This window comes from Pituophis catenifer, unplaced genomic scaffold (assembly GCF_029215685.1).
Source record: "Pituophis catenifer annectens isolate HBS135680 unplaced genomic scaffold, rPitCat1.0.hap2 SCAF_1, whole genome shotgun sequence".
Taxonomy (NCBI): Eukaryota; Metazoa; Chordata; class Lepidosauria; order Squamata; family Colubridae; genus Pituophis; species Pituophis catenifer.
This window is the reverse complement of record NW_027256881.1, coordinates 113,739,958-113,752,747: the sequence shown is the minus strand read 5'-3', so window position 1 is coordinate 113,752,747 and position 12,790 is coordinate 113,739,958. Positions and strand designations below refer to the sequence as shown.

Here is a 12,790-nt window from a genome sequence, read left to right as displayed (position 1 = left end):
GAAGCACTTATAATCCCCTGGAGCCAGCCTCGTGTAACCTCCCGGGAGGCCAGCACCAACCAGGAGGGACACGGGTCCAATAAACACGTGGCGGCACTAATCTTACCCAGAACCCTGTCCACATCCTCGGGAGTCACAGGATCAAACTCCTCCCAGGTAACATTCTCAAGACCTGCCCTCGTCTCCTCCCGTGGACTCATCCAGTCGGAGTCCAAGCCATCCCGAATCCGAGCGACTTTATCGTGCAGGAATTGCACAAAATCCTCAGCACGACCCTGCAAGGGATCTTCCCGCACTCCCCCCCGGAGGAGGGAGTGGGTCACCCTAAACAAGGCGGCTGGGCGGTTCTCTGCAGATGCGATAAGAGCGGAAAAGTGGTTAGACTTTGCCGCTTTTATCGCCACTAGGTAGGTCTTGATATAAGACCTCACCTGTGTCCGGTCGGAATCGGATTGGCTAGTCCTCCAAATGCTCTCTAGGCGTCTTTTCCGACGCTTCATCTCTCTCAGCTCCTCAGAAAACCAAGGAGCCAGTTGAGATCGGCATCGGGTCAGAGGCCGCAAAGGCACGACGCGGTCCAAAGCTCCAGCGGCCGCCCTTTCCCAGGCGGCCACCAGCTCTTCAGTCGAGTCGTGTGTTAGGGTCTCAGGGCACGGCCCAAGCTCCGTCAGGAACCTTTCGGGTTCCATCAGGCGCCTGGGACGGAACCATCTAGTTGGCTCCGTCTCCCTGCGGCGGGGGGCGGCGGTAGGAAAGTCTAGTTGGAGGAGCGAATGATCTGTCCATGACAAGGGTTTAATATCTAGGTCCCCTCTACCAAGATCATTCAACCACTGACCAGAGACAAAAATCAGGTCCAGAGTGTGTCCCCCTATGTGAGTGGGGCCTTGAACTAACTGGGTCAGGTCCATGGCCGTCATGGAAGCCATGAACTCCCGAGCCGCCTCTGACGCCTCACCCGCGGATGGAAGGTTGAAATCCCCCATGACAATAAGTCTGGGGGTATCAACCGCCACCCCGGCAATGACGTCGAGTAGCTCGGGCAGGGTCGCTGCCACGTGGCAGGGAGCCAGGTACGTAGTCAGCAAACCCATCTGCACCCCACGGCCCCACTTCACACAGAGGGACTCACATCCGGCTATCTGAGGAACAGTGGTCTCCCTCGGACAAAGACTTTCCCTAACAATCACCGCCACTCCCCCACCCCTCCGCTGGGCCCTTGGCTGATGAAATGCACGGAAACCTGGTGGGCACATCTCAACGAGGGGGACCCCCCCCTCCTGGCCCAACCAGGTCTCCGTAATACCTGCCAGGTCCGCACCCCCCTCCGAAATAAGATCACAAATGAGGGGGGCTTTATTAACCACCGACCTGGCATTACACAACATCAGCCGCGGACCCAGGGCCTGAGACTCTACACAACCCAGGACACGAGTCACGCATCGGGGGCCGGAGTGCGCAATCGCTCGTAAACAGCGTATGCGCACCCCCGACACTTGATATGGCCCCCTGCGTCCGTCATACCTGCCCCTCCCACTCATTATTTCAATTTCACAGCCCTTCCTGTCATCCCCCTGCTTCCCGGTTAAATTTCCTTTCGCGACCCTCCTGCTGCAACTAATCGACCCATCATCCCGCTCGGTTGCTATCTGGACCCCCCCAGGTCCGCTTTTACAACCCCCCCCTCCCTCCCGGGTCCCCTTAAAATTTTTTTAAAAAATTTTCCTAAAAAACCCCTCAACCCCCTCTTCGCTACATGCCATCTCTCGGGGTTCCAAAGCCCGTCATCAAGATACACCTGTTAAGATTAAAAAGCATCACAAGAGGTTTCTGTCTTAACTACAAACCAACCTAATCATCCCTCCAGAAATCATTTACTGTATTCCTGGCATGGAGTTCCTACAGAATTGTTGCATTTCTTTGTTATTGTATTTCTCTGTAAACTGAGCAAACTGCACCAGTTTCTGTCACTGAAGACCTATAGCAGGACTTGGATTGTAGAAGCATGACCTTAACTTTTTGGGACATACAGGCAAAGTTGTAATTCCTAAACCTGTCACAGATATTTTCACAAAAAAAATGAAATATATGGGTTAGAATGCCAATTCACAACTAGCTATTGTGGAAAGCATAGCTGATCACAAGATATAGTAGTTTCTCCCAGAGGGCATTCTGTGAGGCAAAAATGTTGCTTCTTAGAAAACATAATTAGGAAAATAGGTGTAGTAAAGTTTTGTGTGTGTGTGTGTGTGTGTGTGTGCGCGCGTGTGCGCGTGTGTGTTAAAAAATTAAGCTCAAAACTAAATTTTCAGTTCACAGCAGATGATGTTTGGAGAAACACATTACATGCAAATAAATCCTTACATCAACACACACATGCACGTACAAAAGGTAAAATTGACCCCCAAACTATTAAGAAAAAAATGTATCACATATATATATATATATATATATATATATATATATATATATATATATATATACACAGCAAAAACATATTGAAGTGGGATGCACTTACAAGCAATGCTTGGGATGTCAGGATAAAAACATTCAACAACACATTCCCTTCATGGTAAATTTCGCTTGCAAGTGTGCCCCCAACACCTTCAATTCCATAAGCTCATTATCATCAAAGCTATGCATTTTTCCATTCAATGTATAGACAATTGTACAGACACTATGGCTTAGCACATAGGTTCATGGAAATAATGGACTAGATGATGGTACTCTAGTGCTGGCTAATCTCCCAGGTTATTTTAAATACCTTCTATGGGAAAGTAGGTATTATGGAAATAGAGGAACGGGAGGGACAGCAAATAACAGGAAAAAGGTACCAGAGTCTGGGAGGATATTGTAATATCCATCAGCAATGAATGGATCAGCTCAGTTAAGCAGTGTACTGTTAGCAATAGCACTTAGACTTATATACCACTTCACAGTGCTTTACAGCCCTCTCTAAGTGGTGTACGGAGTCAGCATATTGCTCCCAACAATCTGGGTCCTCATTTTCCCAACCTTGGAAGGATGGAAGGCTGAATCAACCTTGAGCCTGGTGAGATTTGAACTGCCAAATTGCAATCAGCCGGCAGTCAGCAGAGGTCGCCTGCAGTGCTGCATTCTAAACACTGTGCCACCACGGCTCTTTTAGCAGCTTTTAATCCAACATACTAATTTCAATTAAGATCCAAGATTCAACTTCACTGGGTTGCAGGACATCTTTAGGCTGCCAGGACAAACTCTAGAAGAGCCAGTTGAATATTTTGCAGCACAACTAGCACCTTCAGGGCTCACAGATTTATTGTGCCATAAGTTTGTGTGGACTAGAAATCGCCTCACCAAATGTCATTTTTGAAGAAAGATTTTGGCAATCATCTTGAAAAGAGAAAACATATCCGCTTATAAAAGGAGGCAGCAAGACTACCCTAGAAAGGAAATGTTTCTCCTGGGAAACACTGTTTACCTATCTCTCTTTTTATTGAAAACCCTTTGTGCAAATTATATTTGAAATCTTAGCCTCGTACCCTTATTGGTACAATGTGGAATTCCTTAGATAATCATGTGAGAGAAGCTTCTGCTCAGAAGAAAGGCTTATTCATACGGAAACATATAATTTCTGCATTCCTATCTAATTTTAAAAGCCCCTTTCAAGCAAATAATTGAGGCTTCTGGCAAGGAAGTTTTCTATCTCCCACAGCGGTCTATTAGATTAGGGAAGGGAGTGGGTGGGTGGGCCCAATACAGAAGTGAAATAAGAGGTAGCCCCAACCAATATGATATGCAAATTACAGATGACATGGGGCTTGTATTAAAACAAACAAAGCAAAGCCACTAAAAGCTATAGTATTGGAAGAAGGTGACATAATTACAGTACGTAGAACTGAGATCTTTTTCTTCTATTTTAGGGAAATGGATTACTTATTTTGTTTCTTGGTATGAGATCTAAAAGAAGGTTTGCAGAGAGTTATTCCAGCAAAACCTGGGGGTGGGGGGGAAATCTGTTATTCCACCAGCATGAGTTGTTCAGAGTTGTTTGTAATTATCCAGGACATTAGTCATCCTTTATACTGTATAACACATAGGGTTGACTCTATTGGGAACTCACAGGTGATTTTAGTATTATATAACTTCTTAGAGGACTATGTTTCTCTAGGGAATTATATAAGATCTCTCCTAATACCGGTAGTTGCTTCCCAGTAAAATATTTTTCCTGAAATGGATTTCTTCTATTTTGGTAACACAATATTGCAGAATCTGGGAGGAATATGGTTAAATTCAGTAAGTGGTGCAACACTTAGAAACAAGAGGAAAATATTGTTGATTCAGTTTTAAAGCACCGACTTAAAAAGTTTCTCTATGTTGAACAATGTAACAAGTTTAATGTTTGGACCTTAAGTGATCAATTCAGAATCTTTTGGAAGATAATCAAGCTCAGTTTTGAAAGTAGTTTTTACAATTAAATTTGCTGAGGATAAGAGCTCAATTTTCAGAGATCATTATTTCATCATCATAGTAATTGCAAATGGTTGCTAAACGAGGCAGTTGCTAAATGAGAACTATCTGCAATGCTTCCAGTGAGCAGTCTGGTTTTACTTTCTTTAGTTTGGAATGATGTTTTTCTTGCATTCTAAAGGATTCTCAGCCATTCTCTCCCACAGCAGAAAGGTGTATGCTACGGTTACTTAAAACAGTGCCTTTGAAGCAGTGGTGAAATGTAAAATTTGTTACTACTGGTTCTGTGGGCGTGGCTTGGTGGTGGTGGGGTAATATGAGTGAGTGGGCGTGGCCAACTTTTTTTTTTTTTAACTTTTAAAACCTCTTCAGCTGAAGAGGTTGTAAAAAAAATGCTTTTAAAAGCTTCTGATGATTCCAGCTGAGCCGCGCGGTCATCAGAGGCTTTTCTTTTTTACTTTTAAAAGCATTTTTCGGCCAAAGAGGTTGTAGAAAAATTGCTTTTAAAAATAAAAAAAAAGCCTCTGATGATTGCGCAGCTCAGCTGGGCAATGGGGGGGGACGGATTTTTGCTACCGGTTCTCTGAACCATCCGCCTCCATCACTACCGGATCGATCTGGTCCAAACCGGGAGCATTTCACCCCTGCTTTAAAGGCTAGAAGAGACATAAGGATAAAGATGCATAACTGCACTCTGACATATTCTTGTACTACAACCTCCTCTCTTCTAATTGATGAAGATCCTCTGGGAACATCAGCCCTCCCTATTTTACACTTGCTCCCTCAAGAATTCAGCTGAGAAGATCCAGTGCTTGGGGTTACTATTTTATGACAGCTTCCATTTATCCAGGCATCATAAACCCTTTCCTTTCGGTGGTATGTATCTTTCACACAGAGTCTAGTCTTGAGATATTGCAGGCCACAATGTACAAAATCCATTCTTGATTTTGTCAACATGCAGTGATTTCCATTCAAACAGTTCAAGGAGTTCAATTTGGTTACAGTACTGCTAGGTAAGCATAAATTCAGTCCAGTGATTAAGGTACCAGGCTAGAAACCAGGCAACTGTGAATTCTAGTATTGCTTTAGCATGGAAGCCAGCAGGGTGACCTTGGGCCAGTTACTCTCAGCCCAATCCACCTCACAGAGCTGTTATGAGGAAAATAGGAGGGCAAAGGATATTATGTATGTTTGCTGCCTTGAGTCATTTATAAAAAATAATAAAGGCGAGGTAAAAATAAACAGAACAGCACCACACAGGCTTAAGTGATAAATATGCTTTAATAGAGGGCAACACTTTCTGGAGTTTGTTCTGAGAACTCAGCTGCTTTAATTTGAAAGAAGCAGAGTGGATGTACGCTACACACATGAGATGTGCATACACTGTTTGTGCTTATCTATATAAAGGCAATTTAAAAGAAGAGCAAAGGGAGGATGATAAACTAGCAAGGTACACCTCAAAAGAAGAATTGATAGGATACTTGACAGTCAATTCAGTTCTGAGCTTCTCATTTAAAGGGCCTGCCTCTGCAGTTTAGGGAAATCTTTCAAATAAAAAGATATACATTTTTTTTCTCAAATAAACTTGAATCCAAGACTATTATTTCATAAATTAAACTTTAAAAAAATAAGTTGCCTGCATGGTGAAGATGTTTGGAAAACATTTTCTTTCATGGCACACAATTAGACTTCCAATCTATACTGCATATCCTCTAGGTAAAGGTAAAGGTTGCCCTCGCATATATATGTTAGTCGTTCCCGACTCTAGGGGGCGGTGCTCATTTCCGTTTCAAAGCTGAAGAGCCAGCGCTGTCTGAAGACGTCTTCATGGTCATATGGCTGGCATAACTAAATGCCAAAGGTGCAAGGAACGCTGTTACCTTCCCACCAAAGGTGGTTCCTATTTTTCTACTTGCATTTTTTACGTGCTTTCGAACTGCTAGGTTGGCATGTCCTCTAGGGTGCCTTTATTGTCTGGTAACACAGACATTTACTAAAGTATGATGGTATGGGAAGTGAGTGATATTGTAGAAGTTTTACTAAAAGTAATCACCACTGTCCTGGATGGCAAATGGGAAGCTAAAGACAGGCCTGTAAGAGAAGAAGCGTTTTCTCCATGGAAAATAGATGGAACACAACAGAACGGGGCAATGCCTATCTCAAAGTGGGAAATGAAGCAGAGTGGGAAATGAATCAAACATAAAGCAAACAAATAAAGTACCGAATAATCAGCAATCCGCTCTTCATCTTCTCCCTAATCTCCAAGAACAGAGTAGTATCCATCCACGTAGCCACCGACTCCAAAAGAGGACCAAGCCGAGAGAAAGCAACCCGCTTCAAAAGTCTGCAAAATACTCTCCCACGTGGGCCGGAGAAAACTAGGAAAATTGAATCCCGGAAACGTTTTAGCTGAGAGGAGGACCTCTGTCTCGCACAGCGCCCCCTGCGAGAGAAATCAGGCTCAGGGCTCAGTCCAAAAAAAAAAGGCTCTTTAGCGCTATCTTTTTAACGGTGGCAAAGATGTCCTCGGCCGCAATGTGACATCATCTTAAAGGAGATTAGATTACGAAAGAAGGTTGCACATTAAACATTATTTGTACGAATTGTATCCCCTGCCGGGATCGCGCTTTGGTTTTTAGTCCGCTTGAACTGATTGATGGATGTCTTTGTTCGCTTTCTGTCGCATGGTAAAATAAGCCGGGAGATGAGGGCGTCTTGTAGTCCGATTCTACTATCTACTATTTACTCAGAAGTCAGTTTCGCTGCAGTTATAGTAGCGTTCGGAATTACCCAGTGCCTTGCATCCAATTGCATTGCAATAAACGTGCAGCCGATTGCAAACTGCAGCTTCCCGCGGTTTGGCTAGCTAGAGAGTCAGACGCTTTGCAGGTTGCATTCCATTCAAGCAACGCTTATTTAATGTGCCTGTTTACTGTGCTACTGATGTACATCCCCACCCCACCTTCAGAAAAGGTGAAGCACGAGAAATCAAGGAGAAAGGAATGAATGAAACTCAATAATCAACCGGTTTCGTGATTTTGCCTGTCGGCTTCCCAAACGAAGAAAGCATGCAGAATCCGGTACTCCGCAGAATACCGTGCCACATAATCTTAAATCCCGCCCGTAACGTTGAGCAAAATACACACACACAGTCGTGCAATGGGGGACAAAGCGACTCCTCCACGCGCGCTCCAGGCGGATCAAAGAACTGGGCTAGCCAAAGCATTTCTTCTTCCCGCTGGCATGAAAACAATAAACCAGGCGGGTTTATTATAAAAGCTCAGCTTTTAGGATTCGCTGGGAAAGTCCAAGTTTTGGGGGGGGAGGGGAAAAAAATAATAGAAAATGCAAGTCGGCTTTTGCACCGCGGTCACGAAGACCCACCCGGATCCCCCTCCTCTTCTCGAAGACTTTCCCTTTAAGGCAGGGGTGGGCAACTGTGGCCCTTTTATAACCTGTGGACTTCAAATCCCAGAATTCCTGAGACAGCCAAGCTGTCTCAGGAATTCTGGGAGTTGAAGTCCACAGGTTGTAAAAGGGCCACAGTTGCCCATCCCTGCGCTAAGGCAAACCTGGAACCGGCGCCGGCTCTGCGAGAAGAAGCTGCGCTAATTCCGAGCGGCGCCAGGTGGCGTCATAACGTCAGGCGAAGGCCAGAAGGAGGGAGGGAGGGAGGGAGGAGGAAGGAAGGAAGCCAGCCGCTTGGCATGCTGGGAGCTGTCAGTGCGCGGGGAGGCGGGAGGGGGGGGAGGTTTCTGCGGCGCGGCTCTTCCGGCTCTGGGCGCCAAGGTAACCCTTTTCGCTCTTCCTTTCTGGCCCTGCGGCCTTTTCCCTTCCTCGAGTGATGGGGCTTTTTAGTCTGTGAGGGGAGAAAGCGCTGAGAGAGAGAGGGGCAAAAAAGGGGAACGGCGGGCAGCGGCATCCTTGTTTGGACCCCTAAGGGGCTTCTCCTTCCCCTCCCTTCTTAGGAGCAGGTGCAGAGAGAGATGGGGTCGGTAGTAAACGCAGGCAGGAGGCGTAGCCGACGGAGACTCGCCTATTCTCTTGCTTTTGTCGGTTGAAAAGGTGTATTTGAAACCAAGGAAACAATCCTTCCATGTTTGCCTGCACAGTCTTTTGCTTAGGAGGGGATGTCGCCCTTCCTTCCCGCCGTTTCATTATTCTATGAAGTGGGAATTCTTGCATATGTTTTGGGGGAGGGGGAGTTATTTGCCTAAATAAATACCTCCCTAACTTGTTTTATTTTATCGTCTTATTTAAAACAGGGGGGGGGGAAACCCCATCCTTTCATTTTTCACTTTAAACGTGTAAAGGAGTAATCCCCTCTTTTTTTAAAAAAAACCAAACACAAGTTTTATTAAAATTTTTCTTTCATCATACATATTTTATGAACAGTGTTGACCGGGTCACATTTTATACATTTTGTGTGTGTGTGTGTGTGTGTGTGTGTGTGTGTGTGTGTGTGTGTATATATATATATATAACTTTTTAATCTATTCCAATCTTCCAATTTTTCCATATTTGTCTGTAATCCCCTCTTAAGGTATATTTATTCTGTTCTTTATTCTAGTGAATAAAGAAACAGAAACTGGGGGGGTTATTTGACTTTTATGGCTGAGAGTGTGTTTTATTTCTTTTAGTTTGCCGGTCAAATAGGACTCCTGAAACCTTGCTTAGACATTATGGGCCTTCTTTTGATTAAATGGTACATAAAATGGTACAAATACCTTTCCCATCATCGTCTCCATTGCCTCTTCTTTATATTTAGCTTCCTGTGCCTAGAATGATGTATTTGCCAATTATACATGCTGTAATGCAGAGTAGCATTTTTTCTTGAAAGCCCACTTGCGCAGAGGGAAAGTTAACAAATCAATTTTTCTTCTACCCTCTTCATTCTGTGTCCATAGGGATTGGTTAATGTTACAGTAGTTTTATTATATTTATTTATTGGATGCAGTGACTGGGAAGAGGTTGAAAAGGCCTTTTACCTGTTACTATTGCATGGAGATATTGTGGGAACCTAAAATATTACTTTAGTTGGGGAAAAAGTAACTTTCAGAATGCTATGTTTCAGAACGCTTAGGGAAAAAAAATTATTACAGCCTTCAACTTTTCATTTTTTTGCATATCTAGGTTTTTCTCAGTCAAAGAGTACTTTTGGATGAATGAATTATTGCTTATGCTGGTTTCTCCCTCTGTGAGTTTCTAGGGAAGCTTCAGGTATAGTTTGATGATACACGCTGAAATATTGATATGGCGAATATTAATCAGTGGATGGACTTGTGAAAAAAAGAATATATGCTGAGAGAGATTGTGTCTAGTGTATATGATGAAGAAAAGTAAACTAACTGGATGAGTGTGTACTCTTAGCTAGCCAAGAGAATGACCAGGAATATTGAACAACGCCCAAGGTTTGAACTTTAAAAAAAAGCCAGTGGTGAAAAAGCCAGACAGATAGGTGCAGTTTTCAGAAAAACTGGCTACCACCTCCTTTTGCAACTCTCATCTTTTTTTGAGAAGTATTTCTCACAGCGTTCATAGGTGCTATCTTCTAAGTTAGTCTGGATTTCACTGTTAAAATAAGCTAATAAAATTCAGAGTACATTATAATCTTAGGGTTGTTACACTTAAAAAGTCAGAAAATAACATTCAAGTGCTTCTATTATGTTTTTAACATTGTTTGTTGTTTTTAGTCATGTCCCACTTGGTGACTTTATAGCAAGTGCTCTCTATGCTACCCTATCAAGCACAGCTTTTTTCAATTGTTGTATGTTCAACTTTGCATCATATTTGATGTTATCAAGCCATCATGTTCTTTGTTTGCCCCTTCTTCTTTGTCCATTCCTAGTCATTCCTTGCCTTCTCCAATGAATTTGCAAGCATAACATGGCCAAAGTAAATCAGACATAGTTTTATGATTTTATCTTCCAATGAGGTGTGATTTAGCACCTTTCCGTTAGTTACTGTGGCTGTCCGTGGTATTCACAGTAATTTACACGGCACCACAGTTCAAAGACGTCAATTCTTCGATCAGCCATTCATAGTGTCCAACTCTCACACCCCCATATATCATTATAGGGAAGACTATAACTAGCTTTTTGTATTTAAATCAATATCCCTGCTTTACCAGATCTTATTCATGTTAACCATTGCAATGCGGCCTAAGATTATCCTGTGTTTGATTTCAGGAGTAGAATTGTATTATTTACCGTTAAATCAGAGAGTCTAGTAAGATCCAATTACAAATTGTATATCAGATTTTAGTGTTTGGTTTACTGTCCAAGACTCAGATACTCAGATATTTTCCCATCTATTTCCCAGTACCCCCCTCAGTTTTCTAATGTGCTTCTAACAGTCAATGTTTCATGTCCACTGATCCATAGTAATGTGTTTGAATTGTACTCATGTACCTTCTTTCAACCAGTCTATCCAATAAAGTCATTTGTCAATGGAAAAGGTTTCTCCTTCCATTCATATTCACATCTTTAGCCTAGAGTTAGGGAATCCTCAAGTGTAGATTTGGCATAGAAATGGAAACAAACAAAATAAATCCTCTCACGCATCTTCCTATCACACAAGAAAAGGCATTGAAGAATAAAGAGAGAATGCATTGGGGCTTAGAAATATCCTTGGGAATTAAAAATAAACTAGAAGATAGAGCATAACTATAAATCATATCTGTTTTTCCATTTATTAATTTATTGAAATTACTAAACAAACTAACCTGAGGTAAGGCTGTGACCTTGATCAGCATGGTGGGACTGGCCATGGGTAAATATTTACAAGTATTATAGAGAATCAGAAGATCATGGATCTAAAAATCTTTGAACAATTATTGTGCCTTACAATGTAGTTCTTTGCATGGGAGGACTCATTATTTTTTATGATGTTTCCTCTCAAGTGAGGGATTTGCACTATTCAATCGTGCGCGCATAAATTAGAAATACTACACAAAAATACATTTTTTTAGATCAATAGCATATTACATTGTTGCTGATATAAGTAAATAAAACCTTGACAGCAGGTATTAAAGAGTGATAGTGAAATCTTCTACTATCCCTACGATTGGGATAAAATTCTGGATAATTAAGAAATATTTTAAAAACCTTTGTATTTCAAATGCAAGCCAGTTATTTGGTTTTATATTTAGGTAGGTTTCTTCCATTAAATTGAAAACTCTCAGGAGCAGTCATTCTTTTCTGATAACCATAAATGTTGGGAACTGAAAATTATATTAGACTGTTCACTTGATAATATTTATCTCTTGTTCATTAATGAATTAATAGAAATTGAGGAATTATGATACTTAAATGTAAAACCTCAGATGCAATTATAGTACCGGTAACAGAGATAGGATTTATTAGTCAATAAAGGGTAGGTCGCTGAGCTTGGCACTTAATGAACCCATTGCAAAATGCTTTGTGTCACCAAACAAAAGGCTAACCTCTTCCAACTCATGCAGGGGGAAAATATAAGGGAATGTGACTTGTTCTTAAATGTTGCATTTTAGTTTTATTACAAGTTGTAATACAGGAAATCTGGACAAACCAACAGGCTGAGTTGGGAAAGTTTCAAAAAAGTAAAACAAAGGAACTGGTTTCTAAGATAAAGAAATATAAACGTTTGGTTAATGTTTCACTGGTGGTAAATTGAGCAAATATCATGGAAGAGATTATGTTATCAGCTATTGTTAGGACATGTTTTGTCCTGATGATTGGTAAAAGGGCTAGGCACATAGCACTTTCTTCCCTGGTCTAGAAAAACAAGTGAAGGCTTTTAGAAGGTGGTAATACAGTAGTTCTATAATGCTTTTGTCTTAGCTTAAGCAGAGCATGTGAGGTCCACCAAGGAGAATTTCAAGTGAACTGTCAGAATGTCAGAGTTAGGCTGTATTGTCTGGATACAAAGGAAAACACATCTGAGGTGATAAACTGAGTCTCATTCATTCATTCAAAACATTTATATAGCCACTCATCTTTCAACTCTTGGTAATTATATACATATTTTAAATAAATAGATCTAATATGTATATCTGCTGCAAAAGTAATGATAAAGAGAATGTGTACATTTGTATTGCTATTGCACTGATGTTCTGACATCTTGTAAAGACAAGAGTATGCCTCCCCCAATAGTCTGCATTTCTGATACTAGTATTTTTTTAAGTCATTACTCTGTTGATATATGTTGTTGGATTTACTTTAACATAAAATATTTTCAATTATTACCAATAATTGTATTTCATACGTTCTGTTCCCAGTTTGGGGTTGTGATGGAATATGTAAAGTTCTTAAGGCTGAATTGAAGCAGTGTTTTTCAAACAAGCATAAAATTTGCTGTATCT

General features: G+C 41.8%; 1 protein-coding gene across 1 annotated transcript in view; it reads right to left on the bottom strand.

The window, feature by feature from the left end:
- UBE3D (ubiquitin protein ligase E3D) overlaps window positions 1–6,789 on the bottom strand; it is a 42,135-nt gene extending 35,346 nt beyond the window's left edge. Inside the window, exon 1 of the mRNA XM_070954325.1 lies at window positions 6,671–6,789. Coding sequence (XP_070810426.1) covers window positions 6,671–6,732 — 62 coding nt within the window. The 5' untranslated portion in view covers window positions 6,733–6,789. The remainder of the gene's footprint in view (window positions 1–6,670) is intronic.
- Window positions 6,790–12,790: the final 6,001 nt, after the last annotated feature.